Consider the following 21,581-nt stretch of genomic DNA (forward strand, 5'->3'; position numbering starts at 1 on the left):
TCACTAATCCAAGATTATTACTAAGAATTCAAGATTCTTAGTAAGAATCTTATAATTATAACTTAAGAATGTTAATTTGATTAGTGATTCAATCATCAATCATCACTAATCCAAGATTATTACTAAGAATTCAAGATTCTTAGTAAGAATCTTATAATTATAACTTAAGAATGCTAATTTGATTAGTGATTCACTCATCAATCATCACTAATCCAAGATTATTACTAAGAATTCAAGATTCTTAGTAAGAATCTTATAATTATATCTTAAGAATGTTAATTTGATTAGTGATTCACACATCAATCATCACTAATCCAAGATTATTACTAAGAATTCAAGATTCTTAGTAAGAATCTTATAATTATAACTTAAGAATGCTAATTTGATTAGTGATTAACTCATCAATCATCACTAATCCAAGATTATTACTAAGAATTCAAGATTCTTAGTAAAAATCTTATAATTATAACTTAAGAATGTTAATTTGGTTAGTGATTCACTCATCAATCATCACTAATCCAAGATTATTACTAAGAATTCAAGATTCTTAGTAGGAATCTTATAATTATAACTTAAGAATGTTAATTTGATTAGTGATTCACTCATCAATCATCACTAATCCAAGATTATTACTAAGAATTCAAGATTCTTAGTAAGAATCTTATAATTATATATAACTTAAGAATGCTAATTTGATTAGTGATTCACTCATCAATCATCACTAATCCAAGATTATTACTAAGAATTCAAGATTCTAAGTAAGAATCTTATAATTATAACTTAAGAATGCTAATTTGATTAGTGATTCACTCATCAATCATCACTAATCCAAGATTATTACTAAGAATTCAAGATTCTTAGTAAGAAACTTATAATTATAACTTAAGAATGTTAATTTGATTAGTGATTCACTCATCAATCATCACTAATCTAAGATATATTCATAGTAAGAATTAAAGATTGTTACTAGATTGATAAAAAAAAAACAAAAAAAAAATTAAATTAAAATAATAAATAAATATTTTTCCGACATTAAAATAAGGACAGAAACGAGCCCGATCCATAATTAACAATATCTCTTGGATATCATCTTGACATATTCTAAGGTTATATATGTATATTGTATATTGTATATTGAAATAGAGTTTAAATGAATTAATAGGTCCTTATAGAGGGTGTTTGGCTGAAATACGGAATTCTCTCTCTAGAGAAGTCAAAAAAAGGACTGCTCGTGTTTCTACCACCGCGCTGCCGCTCGCCGGCGTCGCGAGCCTGCCGTCCAATCGTCCACTGCCTTTGCCGCCTGCCTTGCTGCCCTGATCCTGGTCCGTTCAGAGTGACTACAGACGCGCCGCAGAAGCTCTGACCATCGGAGCAAGCAGCAGCAGTTCCGGCCACTTCTTTGGACTCCAGTTCAGCCTTCTCCTCCGAGCAGCATCTGTTACCGATCAGCATCTGCAGCAGCTGTTTTTGGACGAGAGAAAGAACAGTCACGACGTGAGAAAAGTCCATCATCTGCCTTTATTTTCAGATCTAGATCTACCCAACCCACGACAAATTCTCACGGCCACCGGGCCACGGCTGCGCAGCACCTCTTCGCTGCCATCACGTGTCCGCCTCCGGAGGGCCGTCTTCGTCGGAGATCAGAAGGTGATGAAACTCTAGCGCCTTCACGACGCAAGCACATATGGATTCCGGCGATCACCTGCCTCGTGGCGAACATGATCGATCGGCGCTCAACCTCCCACCCGTTTCGAACAATTTCTCACCGAACAAGGGTGGCTCTAAACCGCACAAGGCCAGTTCGTCACAACTGCTCCCAAATTCTGATTTTGTTCCAGTTGGGAATACTGATGATAGAACGGTGGAGCAGACCGCTAAGCAACCAGAACGAACCTATGCTGCTGCTGTCACTCCTCGACCGCGCAAGCCAGATGTCCCCGCTCACAGATTTCAAGCCCTAAACACAAGCAAGATCAATGGCGTGGACACGCTCATGATACCCAAGGAATTTTACCAGCAGCGGGTGGCTGACTTTAAGCATGCTCTTATTGGAAGATTGATACTTCGCAAAGGGATCAAGCCACGTATGGCGCACGAGCTAAAGGCGGAACTGCAGCGACTCTGGCAAGTTCCAAATGAGTGGCAACTAATAACCATGGGCAAGGGGTATTTTACGTTGAAATTTGGATCGATGGATGAGAAGAAGATAGTTAAGAAAACTTTGACTCAAGAAATTTCTGGAGGTCAATTTAAACTACGTGAATGGGTTCCAAAGTTTAATCCTTACAAGGAAGCCTCAGCGTTGGCACAGGTTTGGGTTCGCATTTATTACCTTCCCATCGAGCTTTGGCATCCGGAAGTTATTTCCGCAATTGGTAGGTATCTCGGATCTCCTTTAAAAATTGACGCTTCCTCGGCGGTTGGAGAAGTAGGACATTACGCGAGGGTTTTGATTGAAATTGATATGTCTTTACCCCTTCGTGAGTATGTAATGATTGATGAAGATGATAGTTCCTTATATGTGGAATTCAGTTATGAAAATCTTCCTGCTTTCTGCACTGTATGTAAGATCACAGGGCATTCGATTGATAAATGTCGTCGAGCAAGGGATAGAGCGGAGCACGTCAACGCTAAGGGGAAGAATGACCCACCTAAGCAGGACACGCTAGGAAATGCTATCACTAATAAGGAACAGCAGAAGGTTGTGCAGCAGCAAGGAGCGGCGGCTGCTTGGCAACCAAAAGAAGTTGTGACAGATCAGCAATTGCAGGACATCGCAGAAGAAACGATTGACGAACGGGATGCTGGGGAAACTGAAGACACAGGTGACTATCAACTTGAGTCTATACAGGAAATTCGGAATGATATCTCTGGGCCTGATTTGCTTGGAAAAATCTTGGTGCCTGCAAAATATTCGAATAATCACGAAATTGTAGATGTGGAAAATGTCAATGAACTTGACAAGTCATCTACTGAAACGCTTACTACAGGAGCGGTGAATGATTCTACAAGGGAGATGATTGAAGAAGTGCTTACTTTTAAAGAAGGGACGATACAGGAGACCGATCTAAAAGCTTTAACGCTTGAGAATGCCATGAAGATTCAGAGACTGGAATCTTTCTTTAAAGAAATTCCTAAGGATGCCAATCAAGCTGCTGCAAAGCGGGGTCGTGGACGGCCGCCAGGAAGTGGACGTGGGAGAAGCATTCACACTCCAGCCACGGATTCTATTAAGAACAGACTTCGAAAATCTATTGATTTGGGACACCAAGTTCATGATTTTGTGGTTGAGCAACCGGATACGCCGAGTATACGCACCATGCATAATATGGCAGCTAAGAGCTGGGCTGCTGAAATGGAGATGGGGGACACCCCATCGCCAGATTTTTAATCTCTTCTCTGATGAATCTTCTCGTTTGGAATGTCCGAGGACTTACGGACGAGTCTAAACGGCTTCTCAAGGAGCATTGTCGTTCTTTTTCTCCATTGATTTTGGGCATCATTGAGCCCAAATCCAAGTTTCGCAAAATTCAGATGAGTTTCTGGCAATCTCTGAATCTCACGCCTCGCCACCAGAATTGTAGATTGCCGCGGCGATCTAACATTTGGTTTTTGGCTCAGCCTGCTGTGGCCACTACCATTCTCTTCTCTTCAGATCAGGTGGTTGTTTCTAATTGTACTTGGCAGAATCTTTGTTTTCGGGTTGCGGTTATTCATGGTGCCAATGATGCGGTTCTCAGAAGGAATCTCTGGGCTGACCTTCTTAATTATATTGATGGAAACACGGTTTTTATTGGTGATTTTAATGCTGTCAAAGGAGCTCACGAGCGTCTAAGCACGGTTCTCCCTTCTAGAAGTTCTTGTGCGGATTTTTGCAGGTTCATCGATGACACAAGTTTTCTGGAACCCTCCTCCTCGGGTCTGCAATTTTCCTGGTCGGGCAGAAGGTTTTTACCCAATCATGTGGAAACTCTTCTGGATAGAGCTATTATTTCTTCTTCTTTCGATAATCTTTGGGATTCTGTTAATTCTCATGTTTTGCCAAGGCTTACGTCGGATCATTCAGCCATTGTGCTTCAATGCAAATCTCGTTTTGCTCCTGGAAAAAGGCCGTTCCGATTCCAGAATTTGTGGGTGGGCCACGCTGGTTTTCTTGATCTTGTGCGGGAATCTTGGGATGCCGTGGTTTACACTCCTTGCCCGATCTTTAAGGTTATGATAAAGTTGAAAAGATTAAAAAGTGTGCTAAGGGAATGGAACAGAACTACCTTTGGCAACCTTGATGCTAAGTTAGCTGAAGCACAGGAGGAGCTTGCTTCTGTTCAGGCGCGTATTTCAAGGGAAGGGTACACGGATGATAACTTTGATGAGGAAGTAACTAAGCAAGCTGCTATAAACACGATGCTTACCAGAAAGAACGTACAACTTCAGCGACAAAGTCGGGTCAAGTGGCTTCAAGATGGTGATAGAAACACGGCTTTTTTCCATAAGGCGCTTCGGAATAGGAAATCGGGTCTGGTCATTAATCATCTCAACTTTGAGGGTGACATGGTTTATGAGCAGTCAGCTATTGAGCGCCACATTGTGGAACATTTTACTGCTCTTTTTTCGCAAGGAGCTGCCACCAATGTGGATTTGGTTGATTTGGAAGCACACATCGACATGCAGGTCAACGAGGCACATAATAGGTGCTTGATTGATATTCCTTCTGATGAGGAAATCGCGGCTAATGTCCGCAGCATGGATGCTTCCAGCGCTCCGGGGCCGGATGGGTTCTCAGGGGTGTTCTTTCATCACTGTTGGGATATAATTAAGGAAGATATAATCCGTGCTGTGCATTGTTTCTTCCTAAATTCTTATCTCCCCGATGGTTGCAATGCTAATACTCTGGTGCTGATTCCTAAGGCAGAGGCGGTGTCTTCGGTCTCTGACCTAAGGCCGATCATCCTTTCGAATTTCTTCTTTAAAATCATCTCTAAAGTTTTGGCGGTCAGGCTCAACAGAGTTGCTTCTGATATTGTTTCCCAGAATCAATTTGGCTTTATCAGCGGTCGGTCTATCCATGATTGCATCATGCTTGGTTCAGAAGGCTTCAACTGCATGAATCACACTAATCGAAGCGCGAACATGGCTTGCAAGATTGATATCAAGAAAGCATTTGACACCATGAACTGGGATTTCATTCTCAAGGTTTTTCGTGTTTTGGGCTTCCATGAAAGATTCATTCAATGGATTTCCATCATTTTCAGCTCGGCCAGAATTTCCATACTTTACAATGGACATCTCAGTGGTTATTTTGCTTGCACTAGAGGGGTCAGACAAGGAGATCCTCTTTCTCCTATTATCTTTGGCATCGCCGAAGACATGCTTAGTCACCTGATCTTGAATTGTGTCGCTGCTCGTCGCCTCACTCCTATGAGCTTTTGTAGATCGATGTTGTTCCCAACTCATCTTCTATATGCCGATGATATTCTCATTTTTTGCAGGTCTTCCATTCGTAATGCTAAAACGATAAAACATATTCTGGAGTACTATGGGGAGCTGTCTGGACAAGTTTGCAGCTTGGAGAAATCACGGATATACTTTGCGAAGGGAGTTTCTACGTCTATGAAGCGTGGAATAAATCAGGTCTTGAATTTCACTCAAGGGAATGATCATATTACTTACCTGGGAGCGCCGTTATTTGTGGGGAAACCAAGGGCTTCTCATCTCACAAGCATCAAAGATAAAATTATTCATAAATTTTCAAGATGGGCGGGTTTGCATCTTTCGATGGCTGGCCGAATTTGCCTTGTGAATTCTGTCATTCAAAGTTCCTTAACTCACACTATGATGGTTTACAGCTGGCCAAAGTCGCTTCTTTATGAGCTGGATCGAAAATGCAGAAACTTTATATGGACTGGGAACACTGAGCAAAAGCCTTCTTGTTCGGTAAAATGGAGCAGATGCTGCGCCATTAAGGAGGAGGGTGGATTAGGAATACGCTCGTTTACGTTAATGAACAAGAGCTTTCTAATGAAGCTGGCTTGGAATATTATAAAAGGTAATTCCTTTGCACACAAAACCCTTTCTTCTCGTTATCTCAATCCGCAGGGCTATGCCAAAGAGAATGTGGCAAACTCCTCGATCTGGATAGGTGTTAAGCATGAAATTAATGTACTGGTGGATGACTCTTATGTCATGGTGGGGAACGGGCGGTACACCCTCTTTTGGCTTGATGATTGGTTGGGGTATAGGATTCGTGATAAACTTGGCATTCCTGTCTTTTTATGGGGTTTATTACAACAGCCTATTTCAGATTACTTCTTTGATGGCAAGTGGCATTTCTCTGAAAACTTTGTTGATAATTTCCCTGAAATTGTGTGCGATATCCTTCTTATCCATTTGGGAGATGGGCATGATGAGCGCTTTTGGAAGGCCTCTTTGCGCGGAGATGTTACTTCCTCATTGGCTTTCGCCAATATATCACATAGATACCCCAAAGTTGTTTGGGGGAAGTGGATCTGGGATACGGCTGTTCCTATACGCCGCTCCATTGTCTGCTGGAGACTCATTCATGGGAGGCTTCCTACGATTGATTGCATGATTAGGCAGGGGCTCATTGTTCCCAATGCTTGTCCGATTTGCCTTACTGCTGCGGAATCTATTAATCACACTTTCTGGGGATGTTCTAGGGTGATTCCGATTTGGCAAGCCTTTCTTGGCTGGTTTAGGCAGTTGCATCTGCTTGACTGCCTTGACATCCAGAGTTTCTTGGTCATGTCTTTTGTCTTGAGTCTGTGTGCATGTTTTGTTTTGGTCTTCCTTTTGAGTCTGTCTATGGCAACTTTTCATGCGAGCATTTCGATTTGTTAGGATGAGCATATTGATATGGATTGTATGGTTGTTTTCTTGGATGATACAAAAATGTGTTGAAACCCATATGTGTTTGAGGATGACGAATGTGCAAATTGATCAATTTTGTTGAAAACCACTCATATAGTGAGGATTGAGCCTTTAGAGCAATAACTTGAATGCTCCTTGCTTGTTTTCGATGAGTGTTATGCATTCTTGACTTCTTGATATTCGGTTTGCCATGTTGCCATAATAAATTTTTAAACAACCAATTGGACTCATTTGTGAAAGCGATTTAGGCATTAGGAATAAACCTCATTGGCCTTAAAAATTTCATACCTTGCAATATCCATTAGTGAGCCATTTTGAAGCCTTGACCCTTTTTATTGTTATATATGATTGAAGCCTCGAAAATTTTAGCCATTAGCCTTCTTTTAGCCTTGCTTTGTCCATTTCCAGCATGATGCAAGTGGTTTGTTTTGTGATATTACTTTGTTGGAAGAATAAGGTTGATTGAAATTTAGTGCTTGGTTGGAATGATTGAGGATTGAAATTGACAAAAGAGGTTGTTGGTTGTTTAAAAATGAGGTGATCTTATGATGTTAATTCAAAAAAAAAAAAAAAAACAAAAAAACAAAAAAACAAAAAAAAAAGAGAAAAAAAAAGAAAAAAAAGAGAATGCTGGAGTTTGAATGTCTATGTATTGGGAATAAGGGTTGATTTGATTTAGTTTGATTTTGGGATTAGAATGTGGTGAACTACTTGCATTGTGTTGGTTTTATTAGCCTTGTTTATCCACTTTTGTTTATCCTACCTATGCACCCTAGCCCCATTACAACCTTGTGGAAAGACCTATTGATTCATGGATAAGTTCAGTTTTCGAATTGAAGATATTGACATAGTGGCAAACTTATAATGGATAGTGTCGAGTTGCATGTGTGTGAATTTACCTACCTTTTGATATTGAGAGATTTGAGCGAATTTAGTGAGGCTGGATTGATTTTCACGTTTTTGACTCGAATGAAGGGTGAATGCACATGATTGTTGATTCCAAGAATGGTTTGAGGAAAAATGATGATTGTATCTTATTCTAACTTTGAGATTTGCTTGTTGTGATTGTTGCCATGGCTAGTCGTCGTTAGTTGCGTCATGTCTTGTCTTGTTTGTGTCTTGAGTTTTGTTCTTCCCTTTGTTTTGTTTTTCTTATGCTCGAGAGCGAGCATTGTCTAAGTGTGGGGGAGTTTGATTGGGCATATTTTATACGCATATTTTGAGTGTTTTTGGTGAATTTTAAATGCCTAGTTCCTGCTTATTATTATCTTTTGGACTTAATTGTGAAACTAATAAATATTCTTCATGGTTTTGATAGGTTTTGGATAAGAGGATCGAATTTTGAAGAGTTTGAATCTGTGCGCGTTTGCTGTGCGCGTTTGCTGTGCGGTGTGCCCATACTGTCTGTGATGTCCGAAATTAAGGCTGAATTGGCGAGAGTTGGGCGACTGATATCTCTTTTACTTTCTTTTAGTGGGCTTTGACTTTTAAAAGGGCTGCATTTTGCCTTATATCTTTAGTTAGGCCCATGGGCCATTTTTTATATTACTTTATTAGATTAGGTTTGTTATTTCCATAGATATATATATATATTTGTGATGATACACGCTTAGAGAGACATCACATATAGACGCCACCCATTCTGGAGAGCAGCTGGGACGTGATTTTGGAGCAATTTAATTCAAGTTTTCTTTTCTTCATCTGTTCTTCGCAATTTATTTCTTAATTTTCTTTATTTATTTGTTTATGCGTTCTAGCTAATTCGTTTATTCCAGCATCGATTAGGGAAGCACTAGCAAGATTATTCTGTGAGATCTAATTTGTTCTTATACTTTATTTTTATGCTTGTATCTGTGATTCTCTGTGTTTATCGTTATTAATTGTTTTAATCCATTAAGTAGTGCGCAATATTTAGTGGGTTAGAATTAATTATACAACCAATTGAACCGGCCATCCGTAATTGTGGTTTAGGTTTGATTAGTGGTAAATTGACACATCAGGGTCAAGGGAAAAGCAGTCTTAATTCAATAATCCTGCGTCAGAGTTTATTGATTTTGAATCGGGTTTCTCTAGTAATTAATGCTGTCGGCTCATTAAACCTATAGAGCGTCTCTTACGGTTGTCAGTCGATTAGGGTAGTAATTAGTGAAGCGTCTTCCTGGTTACCAAATAATTAAGGAGAAATAAGATCACGTCAGAAGCGTCTTCGGTGGTTATAACTGGTTTGCTTGCATAAATTAAAGTTATATTTGCATCAATGATCGGAATAATTAAGCTAGGGTGGACTTAATTGATTGCTGGAATTCTTTATTAATTGTTAGAATTTTCTATTTATTTATTTAGGATTATAACCTTTGCAATTCTTTTGGGTTTTATTTATTTATTTCTATTTTAGTATTTTCTCAATATTTTCCCCATAAATCTCGTTTTTGGAGTTTCTTTACAGGTTGGATTTTAGGAGAATTCTCGCCGATCCCTTGGGAGACGATTTTGCTTGCTGCTTCTGCGCAGTGTGGGCATACCGGCTGACTGCCGGATATTTTTGGTGTAAAACGACGCACCAAATTTTGGCGCCGTTGCCGGGGATCGGTTTTTAAGTAGTAATTTTCCTATTATTTCGATTTGTTTTTTTTTTATTTTTTTTATTTTTGTTTGAGTTTGATCTATAGCTGAAATTGAGATGTCTGAAGATGGGGATGATGACCGTGATGACATTCTGCCACCACCACCGTTGATAAGAGAGTTGGGCCGCCACAAGAGAAATCATCCGCTATGCATTGTGTTGCCCACGATTAATCAAAATGCTGAAATCAAGCCTGACTTTATTCAAGTTCTTCCAAAATTCAGCAACTCGCTTGGAGAGAGTGCACATAAACATCTTGCTGAATTTGATTTAGTTTGCACTACTTTACGCCCTCAAGGTTTTCCTGAAGATCATTTAAAATTACTAACTTTTCCTCATACATTGCAGAGTAGAGCTCGAGATTGGTTGTTAGATCTATCACCTGGCTCAATCAGAACTTGGAACGATTTAGAGGAGCAGTTCTTGCGTAAATTCTTTCCAGAATCAAAGGCTGCAAATCTAAGAATAGCTATTAGTAGCATCAAGCAGAGGCAACACGAGTGTTTGTCTGATTATTGGGAGAGATTTCAACAATTATGTCATCGATGTCCTAACCACGGATTTTCTGATTATCAGTTGCTCATTAATTATTTTTATCGTGGTATGTCTTCTTTTGACAGGAGGATTGTTGATGCTGCTTGTGGAGGAAGTTTGACCAACAAGACCTTAGATGAAGCAAAACAATTGATTTTTGATATGGTCACCAATGGTCAACAATATGAGGATGAGGATGATGATAGGTACAGGCCGATCAACAGAGCAGAAGATGTATGTGTGAATGAGAAACTCGATGCTCTAACTTCCTTAGTTAGAGGCATGGTTGGAGCTCAAATTCAGAAGGATAATCATCCAAATTTCAGCTGGAATCATTCGCCTGAATTTTTCACCAGCGCACAGCCGCAGGCTGGGTGGTATGCCCATACCGACCGCCCAGAGCCCAGTATGAGCGATATTCTTCAGAGTCTGGCACAGAGCAGCCAGATTGTTAACAATTTGGTGCAAAGTCAGCAAGCTTTCCAGCAAGAGACGCAAGCTGCGTTGGGTAGTATGGGCACACAGATCACTCTGCTCACCACTCAAGTGAACAAGTTGCAAGTAAATCTTGGAAAACTTCCATCTCAAGAAGAAGTACATTCCAAGGAGCATGTTTATGCTATGAATTTAATGAGTGAGGAAGATTTCTTTGATCCAAAGCCCATGGAAGATGAAAAGGAGAAGGAAGAGCAAGAAAGTGCTCAGAATGATGAAGTTGTCGAAGAGGCACAACAATATGAAAATCTCTCTTCTTCCGAGGTAAGTGTTGAATCTGAAATTTATAATTCTAAAGCATTAATTTCTCTCACTTTTCCTTTCAGGTTGGCTCAACATAAGAATGGAAATGAGGAAAATGAGATTCTGGAAATATTCACGATGAATAAAGAACCACCAGAATATTATGATGAAATTCAAGGGTGTAAAGTGCAGCTGAACCCCACCAATGACGTTTTCACTCAGCATCTGTCATGCGGTATGCCCATACCAACCAGCACTGGACAGATTGTGCCTTCAATTGTGAAACTGCCAAAGCGGAAATTGAAACCACCTGATGATTGATCCAGTTTCAGGGAAGTTTTTGTTAGTTTACTTTCGTTTTTATTTTATTTTATTTTATTTTTCTTTTTCTTGTCTTTTATGCTTTCTTTGTTTTGTGTCTTTGTTCTTAGTATTTCCCCACACAATGAGGACATTGTGTTGTTTAAGTGTGGGGGAGTTTTTATGTCTTTTGTCTTGAGTCTGTGTGCATGTTTTGTTTTGGTCTTCCTTTTGAGTCTGTCTATGGCAACTTTTCATGCGAGCATTTCGATTTGTTAGGATGAGCATATTGATATGGATTGTATGGTTGTTTTCTTGGATGATACGAAAATGTGTTGAAACCCATATGTGTTTGAGGATGACGAATGTGCAAATTGATCAATTTTGTTGAAAACCACTCATATAGTGAGGATTGAGCCTTTAGAGCAATAACTTGAATGCTCCTTGCTTGTTTTCGATGAGTGTTATGCATTCTTGACTTCTTGATATTCGGTTTGCCATGTTGCCATAATAAATTTTTAAACAACCAATTGGACTCATTTGTGAAAGCGATTTAGGCATTAGGAATAAACCTCATTGGCCTTAAAAATTTCATACCTTGCAATATCCATTAGTGAGCCATTTTGAAGCCTTGACCCTTTTTATTGTTATATATGATTGAAGCCTCGAAAATTTTAGCCATTAGCCTTCTTTTAGCCTTGCTTTGTCCATTTCCAGCATGATGCAAGTGGTTTGTTTTGTGATATTACTTTGTTGGAAGAATAAGGTTGATTGAAATTTAGTGCTTGGTTGGAATGATTGAGGATTGAAATTGACAAAAGAGGTTGTTGGTTGTTTAAAAATGAGGTGATCTTATGATGTTAATTCAAAAAAAAAAAAAAAACAAAAAAACAAAAAAACAAAAAAAAAAGAGAAAAAAAAAGAAAAAAAAGAGAATGCTGGAGTTTGAATGTCTATGTATTGGGAATAAGGGTTGATTTGATTTAGTTTGATTTTGGGATTAGAATGTGGTGAACTACTTGCATTGTGTTGGTTTTATTAGCCTTGTTTATCCACTTTTGTTTATCCTACCTATGCACCCTAGCCCCATTACAACCTTGTGGAAAGACCTATTGATTCATGGATAAGTTCAGTTTTCGAATTGAAGATATTGACATAGTGGCAAACTTATAATGGATAGTGTCGAGTTGCATGTGTGTGAATTTACCTACCTTTTGATATTGAGAGATTTGAGCGAATTTAGTGAGGCTGGATTGATTTTCACGTTTTTGACTCGAATGAAGGGTGAATGCACATGATTGTTGATTCCAAGAATGGTTTGAGGAAAAATGATGATTGTATCTTATTCTAACTTTGAGATTTGCTTGTTGTGATTGTTGCCATGGCTAGTCGTCGTTAGTTGCGTCATGTCTTGTCTTGTTTGTGTCTTGAGTTTTGTTCTTCCCTTTGTTTTGTTTTTCTTATGCTCGAGAGCGAGCATTGTCTAAGTGTGGGGGAGTTTGATTGGGCATATTTTATACGCATATTTTGAGTGTTTTTGGTGAATTTTAAATGCCTAGTTCCTGCTTATTATTATCTTTTGGACTTAATTGTGAAACTAATAAATATTCTTCATGGTTTTGATAGGTTTTGGATAAGAGGATCGAATTTTGAAGAGTTTGAATCTGTGCGCGTTTGCTGTGCGCGTTTGCTGTGCGGTGTGCCCATACTGTCTGTGATGTCCGAAATTAAGGCTGAATTGGCGAGAGTTGGGCGACTGATATCTCTTTTACTTTCTTTTAGTGGGCTTTGACTTTTAAAAGGGCTGCATTTTGCCTTATATCTTTAGTTAGGCCCATGGGCCATTTTTTATATTACTTTATTAGATTAGGTTTGTTATTTCCATAGATATATATATATATATTTGTGATGATACACGCTTAGAGAGACATCACATATAGACGCCACCCATTCTGGAGAGCAGCTGGGACGTGATTTTGGAGCAATTTAATTCAAGTTTTCTTTTCTTCATCTGTTCTTCGCAATTTATTTCTTAATTTTCTTTATTTATTTGTTTATGCGTTCTAGCTAATTCGTTTATTCCAGCATCGATTAGGGAAGCACTAGCAAGATTATTCTGTGAGATCTAATTTGTTCTTATACTTTATTTTTATGCTTGTATCTGTGATTCTCTGTGTTTATCGTTATTAATTGTTTTAATCCATTAAGTAGTGCGCAATATTTAGTGGGTTAGAATTAATTATACAACCAATTGAACCGGCCATCCGTAATTGTGGTTTAGGTTTGATTAGTGGTAAATTGACACATCAGGGTCAAGGGAAAAGCAGTCTTAATTCAATAATCCTGCGTCAGAGTTTATTGATTTTGAATCGGGTTTCTCTAGTAATTAATGCTGTCGGCTCATTAAACCTATAGAGCGTCTCTTACGGTTGTCAGTCGATTAGGGTAGTAATTAGTGAAGCGTCTTCCTGGTTACCAAATAATTAAGGAGAAATAAGATCACGTCAGAAGCGTCTTCGGTGGTTATAACTGGTTTGCTTGCATAAATTAAAGTTATATTTGCATCAATGATCGGAATAATTAAGCTAGGGTGGACTTAATTGATTGCTGGAATTCTTTATTAATTGTTAGAATTTTCTATTTATTTATTTAGGATTAGAACCTTTGCAATTCTTTTGGGTTTTATTTATTTATTTCTATTTTAGTATTTTCTCAATATTTTCCCCATAAATCTCGTTTTTGGAGTTTCTTTACAGGTTGGATTTTAGGAGAATTCTCGCCGATCCCTTGGGAGACGATTTTGCTTGCTGCTTCTGCGCAGTGTGGGCATACCGGCTGACTGCCGGATATTTTTGGTGTAAAACGACGCACCAAATTTTGGCGCCGTTGCCGGGGATCGGTTTTTAAGTAGTAATTTTCCTATTATTTCGATTTGTTTTTTTTTTATTTTTTTTATTTTTGTTTGAGTTTGATCTATAGCTGAAATTGAGATGTCTGAAGATGGGGATGATGACCGTGATGACATTCTGCCACCACCACCGTTGATAAGAGAGTTGGGCCGCCACAAGAGAAATCATCCGCTATGCATTGTGTTGCCCACGATTAATCAAAATGCTGAAATCAAGCCTGACTTTATTCAAGTTCTTCCAAAATTCAGCAACTCGCTTGGAGAGAGTGCACATAAACATCTTGCTGAATTTGATTTAGTTTGCACTACTTTACGCCCTCAAGGTTTTCCTGAAGATCATTTAAAATTACTAACTTTTCCTCATACATTGCAGAGTAGAGCTCGAGATTGGTTGTTAGATCTATCACCTGGCTCAATCAGAACTTGGAACGATTTAGAGGAGCAGTTCTTGCGTAAATTCTTTCCAGAATCAAAGGCTGCAAATCTAAGAATAGCTATTAGTAGCATCAAGCAGAGGCAACACGAGTGTTTGTCTGATTATTGGGAGAGATTTCAACAATTATGTCATAGATGTCCTAACCACGGATTTTCTGATTATCAGTTGCTCATTAATTATTTTTATCGTGGTATGTCTTCTTTTGACAGGAGGATTGTTGATGCTGCTTGTGGAGGAAGTTTGACCAACAAGACCTTAGATGAAGCAAAACAATTGATTTTTGATATGGTCACCAATGGTCAACAATATGAGGATGAGGATGATGATAGGTACAGGCCGATCAACAGAGCAGAAGATGTATGTGTGAATGAGAAACTCGATGCTCTAACTTCCTTAGTTAGAGGCATGGTTGGAGCTCAAATTCAGAAGGATAATCATCCAAATTTCAGCTGGAATCATTCGCCTGAATTTTTCACCAGCGCACAGCCGCAGGCTGGGTGGTATGCCCATACCGACCGCCCAGAGCCCAGTATGAGCGATATTCTTCAGAGTCTGGCACAGAGCAGCCAGATTGTTAACAATTTGGTGCAAAGTCAGCAAGCTTTCCAGCAAGAGACGCAAGCTGCGTTGGGTAGTATGGGCACACAGATCACTCTGCTCACCACTCAAGTGAACAAGTTGCAAGTAAATCTTGGAAAACTTCCATCTCAAGAAGAAGTACATTCCAAGGAGCATGTTTATGCTATGAATTTAATGAGTGAGGAAGATTTCTTTGATCCAAAGCCCATGGAAGATGAAAAGGAGAAGGAAGAGCAAGAAAGTGCTCAGAATGATGAAGTTGTCGAAGAGGCACAACAATATGAAAATCTCTCTTCTTCCGAGGTAAGTGTTGAATCTGAAATTTATAATTCTAAAGCATTAATTTCTCTCACTTTTCCTTTCAGGTTGGCTCAACATAAGAATGGAAATGAGGAAAATGAGATTCTGGAAATATTCACGATGAATAAAGAACCACCAGAATATTATGATGAAATTCAAGGGTGTAAAGTGCAGCTGAACCCCACCAATGACGTTTTCACTCAGCATCTGTCATGCGGTATGCCCATACCAACCAGCACTGGACAGATTGTGCCTTCAATTGTGAAACTGCCAAAGCGGAAATTGAAACCACCTGATGATTGATCCAGTTTCAGGGAAGTTTTTGTTAGTTTACTTTCGTTTTTATTTTATTTTATTTTATTTTTCTTTTTCTTGTCTTTTATGCTTTCTTTGTTTTGTGTCTTTGTTCTTAGTATTTCCCCACACAATGAGGACATTGTGTTGTTTAAGTGTGGGGGAGTTTTTATGTCTTTTGTCTTGAGTCTGTGTGCATGTTTTGTTTTGGTCTTCCTTTTGAGTCTGTCTATGGCAACTTTTCATGCGAGCATTTCGATTTGTTAGGATGAGCATATTGATATGGATTGTATGGTTGTTTTCTTGGATGATACAAAAATGTGTTGAAACCCATATGTGTTTGAGGATGACGAATGTGCAAATTGATCAATTTTGTTGAAAACCACTCATATAGTGAGGATTGAGCCTTTAGAGCAATAACTTGAATGCTCCTTGCTTGTTTTCGATGAGTGTTATGCATTCTTGACTTCTTGATATTCGGTTTGCCATGTTGCCATAATAAATTTTTAAACAACCAATTGGACTCATTTGTGAAAGCGATTTAGGCATTAGGAATAAACCTCATTGGCCTTAAAAATTTCATACCTTGCAATATCCATTAGTGAGCCATTTTGAAGCCTTGACCCTTTTTATTGTTATATATGATTGAAGCCTCGAAAATTTTAGCCATTAGCCTTCTTTTAGCCTTGCTTTGTCCATTTCCAGCATGATGCAAGTGGTTTGTTTTGTGATATTACTTTGTTGGAAGAATAAGGTTGATTGAAATTTAGTGCTTGGTTGGAATGATTGAGGATTGAAATTGACAAAAGAGGTTGTTGGTTGTTTAAAAATGAGGTGATCTTATGATGTTAATTCAAAAAAAAAAAAAAACAAAAAAACAAAAAAACAAAAAAAAAAGAGAAAAAAAAAGAAAAAAAAGAGAATGCTGGAGTTTGAATGTCTATGTATTGGGAATAAGGGTTGATTTGATTTAGTTTGATTTTGGGATTAGAATGTGGTGAACTACTTGCATTGTGTTGGTTTTATTAGCCTTGTTTATCCACTTTTGTTTATCCTACCTATGCACCCTAGCCCCATTACAACCTTGTGGAAAGACCTATTGATTCATGGATAAGTTCAGTTTTCGAATTGAAGATATTGACATAGTGGCAAACTTATAATGGATAGAGTCGAGTTGCATGTGTGTGAATTTACCTACCTTTTGATATTGAGAGATTTGAGCGAATTTAGTGAGGCTGGATTGATTTTCACGTTTTTGACTCGAATGAAGGGTGAATGCACATGATTGTTGATTCCAAGAATGGTTTGAGGAAAAATGATGATTGTATCTTATTCTAACTTTGAGATTTGCTTGTTGTGATTGTTGCCATGGCTAGTCGTCGTTAGTTGCGTCATGTCTTGTCTTGTTTGTGTCTTGAGTTTTGTTCTTCCCTTTGTTTTGTTTTTCTTATGCTCGAGAGCGAGCATTGTCTAAGTGTGGGGGAGTTTGATTGGGCATATTTTATACGCATATTTTGAGTGTTTTTGGTGAATTTTAAATGCCTAGTTCCTGCTTATTATTATCTTTTGGACTTAATTGTGAAACTAATAAATATTCTTCATGGTTTTGATAGGTTTTGGATAAGAGGATCGAATTTTGAAGAGTTTGAATCTGTGCGCGTTTGCTGTGCGCGTTTGCTGTGCGGTGTGCCCATACTGTCTGTGATGTCCGAAATTAAGGCTGAATTGGCGAGAGTTGGGCGACTGATATCTCTTTTACTTTCTTTTAGTGGGCTTTGACTTTTAAAAGGGCTGCATTTTGCCTTATATCTTTAGTTAGGCCCATGGGCCATTTTTTATATTACTTTATTAGATTAGGTTTGTTATTTCCATAGATATATATATATATTTGTGATGATACACGCTTAGAGAGACATCACATATAGACGCCACCCATTCTGGAGAGCAGCTGGGACGTGATTTTGGAGCAATTTAATTCAAGTTTTCTTTTCTTCATCTGTTCTTCGCAATTTATTTCTTAATTTTCTTTATTTATTTGTTTATGCGTTCTAGCTAATTCGTTTATTCCAGCATCGATTAGGGAAGCACTAGCAAGATTATTCTGTGAGATCTAATTTGTTCTTATACTTTATTTTTATGCTTGTATCTGTGATTCTCTGTGTTTATCGTTATTAATTGTTTTAATCCATTAAGTAGTGCGCAATATTTAGTGGGTTAGAATTAATTATACAACCAATTGAACCGGCCATCCGTAATTGTGGTTTAGGTTTGATTAGTGGTAAATTGACACATCAGGGTCAAGGGAAAAGCAGTCTTAATTCAATAATCCTGCGTCAGAGTTTATTGATTTTGAATCGGGTTTCTCTAGTAATTAATGCTGTCGGCTCATTAAACCTATAGAGCGTCTCTTACGGTTGTCAGTCGATTAGGGTAGTAATTAGTGAAGCGTCTTCCTGGTTACCAAATAATTAAGGAGAAATAAGATCACGTCAGAAGCGTCTTCGGTGGTTATAACTGGTTTGCTTGCATAAATTAAAGTTATATTTGCATCAATGATCGGAATAATTAAGCTAGGGTGGACTTAATTGATTGCTGGAATTCTTTATTAATTGTTAGAATTTTCTATTTATTTATTTAGGATTAGAACCTTTGCAATTCTTTTGGGTTTTATTTATTTATTTCTATTTTAGTATTTTCTCAATATTTTCCCCATAAATCTCGTTTTTGGAGTTTCTTTACAGGTTGGATTTTAGGAGAATTCTCGCCGATCCCTTGGGAGACGATTTTGCTTGCTGCTTCTGCGCAGTGTGGGCATACCGGCTGACTGCCGGATATTTTTGGTGTAAAACGACGCACCAGCTACTTGCGGCGATCACTGCCATTGCGATAGCTTATAACCGAGGATGGCGCAAGCTCTGGCTCGAGGCGGACTCCTCTTATGTTGTTCGTCTCCTACAGCAGCGATCGATGGAGGTTCCTTGGCGTTTCATCAGTTATTGGAAGGAGACGTTAGCTCGCTTACATGAGATCACTTTTCGGGTTTCGCATATTTATCGGGAAGGAAACGTTGTGGCGGACATTATGGCAAACCATGCGAGACAAGAGGGTTTTTGGAGCAATGGGATTGAGGTCATTGAGGACGCTGTCATCCGAGACATCGCGAGCCATAGTCATCTTCGTCGCATCTAAGTCCCGTTAGGGGTGCTTCTGATTGTTGTTGTTCCGTGCCCGTCTTGGCCTGCTTCATGGCTGCTTGAGTTCTTTGGTCTTTGTCTTTTGTTTGTTTGAGCCGGATTTACTTGGGAACGATGGTGAGGCCGGAGTTCCTGAAGTGTTTCCTTCCGCTCGTTTGCTTTTTTGTTCTGCTCTTGTGAAGTACACTTTCTGCTCTTGTTAAGTACACTCGTCCCATAGTTGGCGTCTCTGTGCCTTCATGGGTTTGTTCTTCCTTTGTTTTATCTTTTATAAAATACCGCTTTTAATAAAAAAAAATGAATTAATAGGCATTAGATATATCAATAATACGAGTGTTCTGTACTGGTGACCACTCGAAAAGAACTTCAAGATTAAGCGTGCTTGGCTCAGAGTACAAGTAAGATGGGTGACCGAGTGGGAAGTTCGTCTAAGTTATGCAATACTGTATAAATACGAAAATAAATTGTGGACATACAATAAATTAAATAAATAAATTAAATAAATTAAATAAATTAAAAAATATTACCGACGGCAAAAAGCCGCCGGTAACCCTCCGGCAGTCCGGCGAGCGTGCGGCCGTCGTCTGGTGGACTTTACCGGCGGCGTTGGCGCCGCCACTAATCACCGGCGGCAACAGCCGCCGGTGATTACCGGCGGCCGCCATATGCCGCCGGAATAGAGATCACCGACGACAAAATTATCGGCGGCCTCTCGCCGCCGGTAAATGTGTTTCCGGCGGCCGCCCTATATTTAGCGGCGGGAAAAAGCCGCCGGTAATTTTAAATTTTTTTGTAGTGAATATTTGATATTTTGCACAGCACTGACGGTCACAGGGCGCTGGTCTCACGGGCACAAGGCCCAGCCTTGATAACTCAGTTTTGACAGCTTTGGAGCTTAGCTTTGTCTCAGCCTTGGAGCTCGGTTTTGCAGCTTAGCTCAACATTGACAATCCAACGTCGCACCACCCCTTGACAGTTCAGCCTCAAAACAAAGATTATTATAACTAAATTTGGGCCCAATTGACTTCATTACTTTAGAGCTAAGTTAACTTTATAACTTATAAATATGATTATCATATGTAGATTGAAGAGAGACTTTTTTTCATTCTTATGACATGACTCAACCTTATCATTGTAAAATTGGGTAATTAATAGTGAAATTTCTATGGTGATCTTCGTGGGCATAGATCTTTATGATCGAACTACATAAATTCTTGGTGTTATTTTCTATTTTTATTTATTTTGATGTTGAGATTAATTGTAGGCTCAACAATGATTACACATCATCTATAAAGATAATTTTTGACATAACTTACATCAAGCAATTCATCATCTGCAATACGTGTGCAACGCACGTTTTCTCTGCTAGTAAATAGCAGAGAAAACCCCCGAACCAAACCCTAGCAGTAGTCATGGCAATGGGGCAGGAAGAACTCGTCCTCCGCGGCACAATGCGCGGCCACACCGACTGGGTGACGGCCATCGCCGCCCCCATGGACAACTCCGACACCATCGTCACCGCCTCCCGCGACAAATCCCTAATCCTCTGGACTCTCACCAAAGAGGACAGCACGTTCGGCGTGGCGACCCGCCGATTGACCGGCCACTCGCACTTTGTCCAGGACGTCGTCCTCTCCTCTGACGGCCAATTCGCCCTCTCCGGCTCATGGGATGACGAGCTCCGCCTCTGGGATCTGCAGACCGGAGACACCGCCCGGCGCTTCGTCGGCCACACCAAGGACGTCCTCTCCGTTGCCTTCTCCGCCGACAACCGCCAGATCGTGTCGGCGTCTCGCGACAAGAGCATCAAGCTCTGGAACACGCTCGGGGAGTGCAAGTATACGATTCAGGGCGGCGAATCGCATAAAGATTGGGTGTCGTGCGTCCGTTTCTCCCCTGACAACACCCAGCCCACGCTTGCGTCGGGGTCTTGGGATAAGAGTGTGAAGGTTTGGAATTTGACCAATTGCAAGCTGCGCGCCACGCTGAGTTGGCACACTGGTTACGTTAACACGGTGGCTGTGTCGCCCGATGGGTCGCTGTGCGCGAGTGGGGGCGAGGATGGTGACATTTTGCTTTGGAATTTGTCGGACGGGGAGATGTTGCACTGCTTGGAAGCTGGCTCATCGTTAATGCTCTCTGCTTTAGCCCTAATAGGTATTGGCTTTGTGCTGCCACCGAATCGGGCATCAAGATTTGGGATTTGGAGAGCAAAAGTGTTGTTGCGGATCTCAAGCAGGAGAGTGAAATGGCGACAGACGAAGCTGCCCAAACTACTGCGGCCATATATTGCACCAGTCTCGTCTGGAAAGCTGATGGAAGCACCCTTTTCAGTGGTTATACCGATGGTGTCATCCGAGTTTGGGGTATCGGCCGATGAGATTCAACTCATAAATTTCCAGTATGTGGAAATATTTTCTACTGTGTTTTGATCACTTGCCATTTTGTATCCAAACTTTCGTATCACTGTTAGGATTCAGCTCAACTGTCGATTCCAATTTTATATACATAATTATATGTTTGGATTCTCCTTCGTGTTTGAGTTTCTATCTTATGTACTCTCAAAGATTCACAGGGTTTCAATATTCCATTTTTTTGCTAGTTGTGCTAAAAATATATATATATTAGCTTCTATGGAGACCACTCCCCTACAAAGACAAATCATGTGTGTCGATCTTGCTTAATCTAACGGTTCATTTGATTTTTCATGTAATTAAATATTGATTAATTAAATTCACTGAAATCTGGAAATTCCGAAACTTTCTGTTTTGGGACCTGATCCGTCAA

The 21,581-nt window shown here is 39.5% G+C and overlaps 4 protein-coding genes and 1 pseudogene across 4 annotated transcripts; all 5 read left to right on the forward strand.

Moving 5' to 3' along the window:
• Window positions 1-1,687: 1,687 nt before the first annotated feature.
• LOC131008230 (uncharacterized) lies at window positions 1,688-3,394 on the forward strand. Its single transcript, XM_057935122.1, has one exon. The coding sequence runs from the start codon at window positions 1,688-1,690 to the stop codon at window positions 3,392-3,394; it is 1,707 nt and encodes a 568-aa protein (XP_057791105.1).
• An 11-nt stretch (window positions 3,395-3,405) lies between these two features.
• Window positions 3,406-6,858, forward strand: LOC131008231 (uncharacterized). The gene has a single exon (XM_057935123.1). The coding sequence runs from the start codon at window positions 3,406-3,408 to the stop codon at window positions 6,856-6,858; it is 3,453 nt and encodes a 1,150-aa protein (XP_057791106.1).
• Window positions 6,859-8,263: 1,405 nt separating this feature from the next.
• LOC131007685 (uncharacterized) lies at window positions 8,264-12,255 on the forward strand. Its single transcript, XM_057934618.1, has 2 exons — window positions 8,264-10,804; window positions 10,867-12,255. Exons 1-2 carry the CDS (start codon window positions 9,569-9,571, stop codon window positions 10,879-10,881), a joined length of 1,251 nt encoding a protein of 416 aa, XP_057790601.1. The 5' UTR covers window positions 8,264-9,568; the 3' UTR covers window positions 10,882-12,255.
• A 511-nt stretch (window positions 12,256-12,766) lies between these two features.
• Window positions 12,767-15,519, forward strand: LOC131007684 (uncharacterized). The gene is made up of 2 exons (XM_057934617.1): window positions 12,767-15,309; window positions 15,372-15,519. Exons 1-2 carry the CDS (start codon window positions 14,074-14,076, stop codon window positions 15,384-15,386), a joined length of 1,251 nt encoding a protein of 416 aa, XP_057790600.1. The 5' UTR covers window positions 12,767-14,073; the 3' UTR covers window positions 15,387-15,519.
• A 4,662-nt stretch (window positions 15,520-20,181) lies between these two features.
• LOC131007692 (guanine nucleotide-binding protein subunit beta-like protein) lies at window positions 20,182-21,279 on the forward strand (annotated as a pseudogene).
• Window positions 21,280-21,581: the final 302 nt, after the last annotated feature.

The sequence above is a fragment of the Salvia miltiorrhiza genome, chromosome 2 (assembly GCF_028751815.1).
Source record: "Salvia miltiorrhiza cultivar Shanhuang (shh) chromosome 2, IMPLAD_Smil_shh, whole genome shotgun sequence".
Lineage (NCBI taxonomy): Eukaryota > Viridiplantae > Streptophyta > Magnoliopsida > Lamiales > Lamiaceae > Salvia > Salvia miltiorrhiza.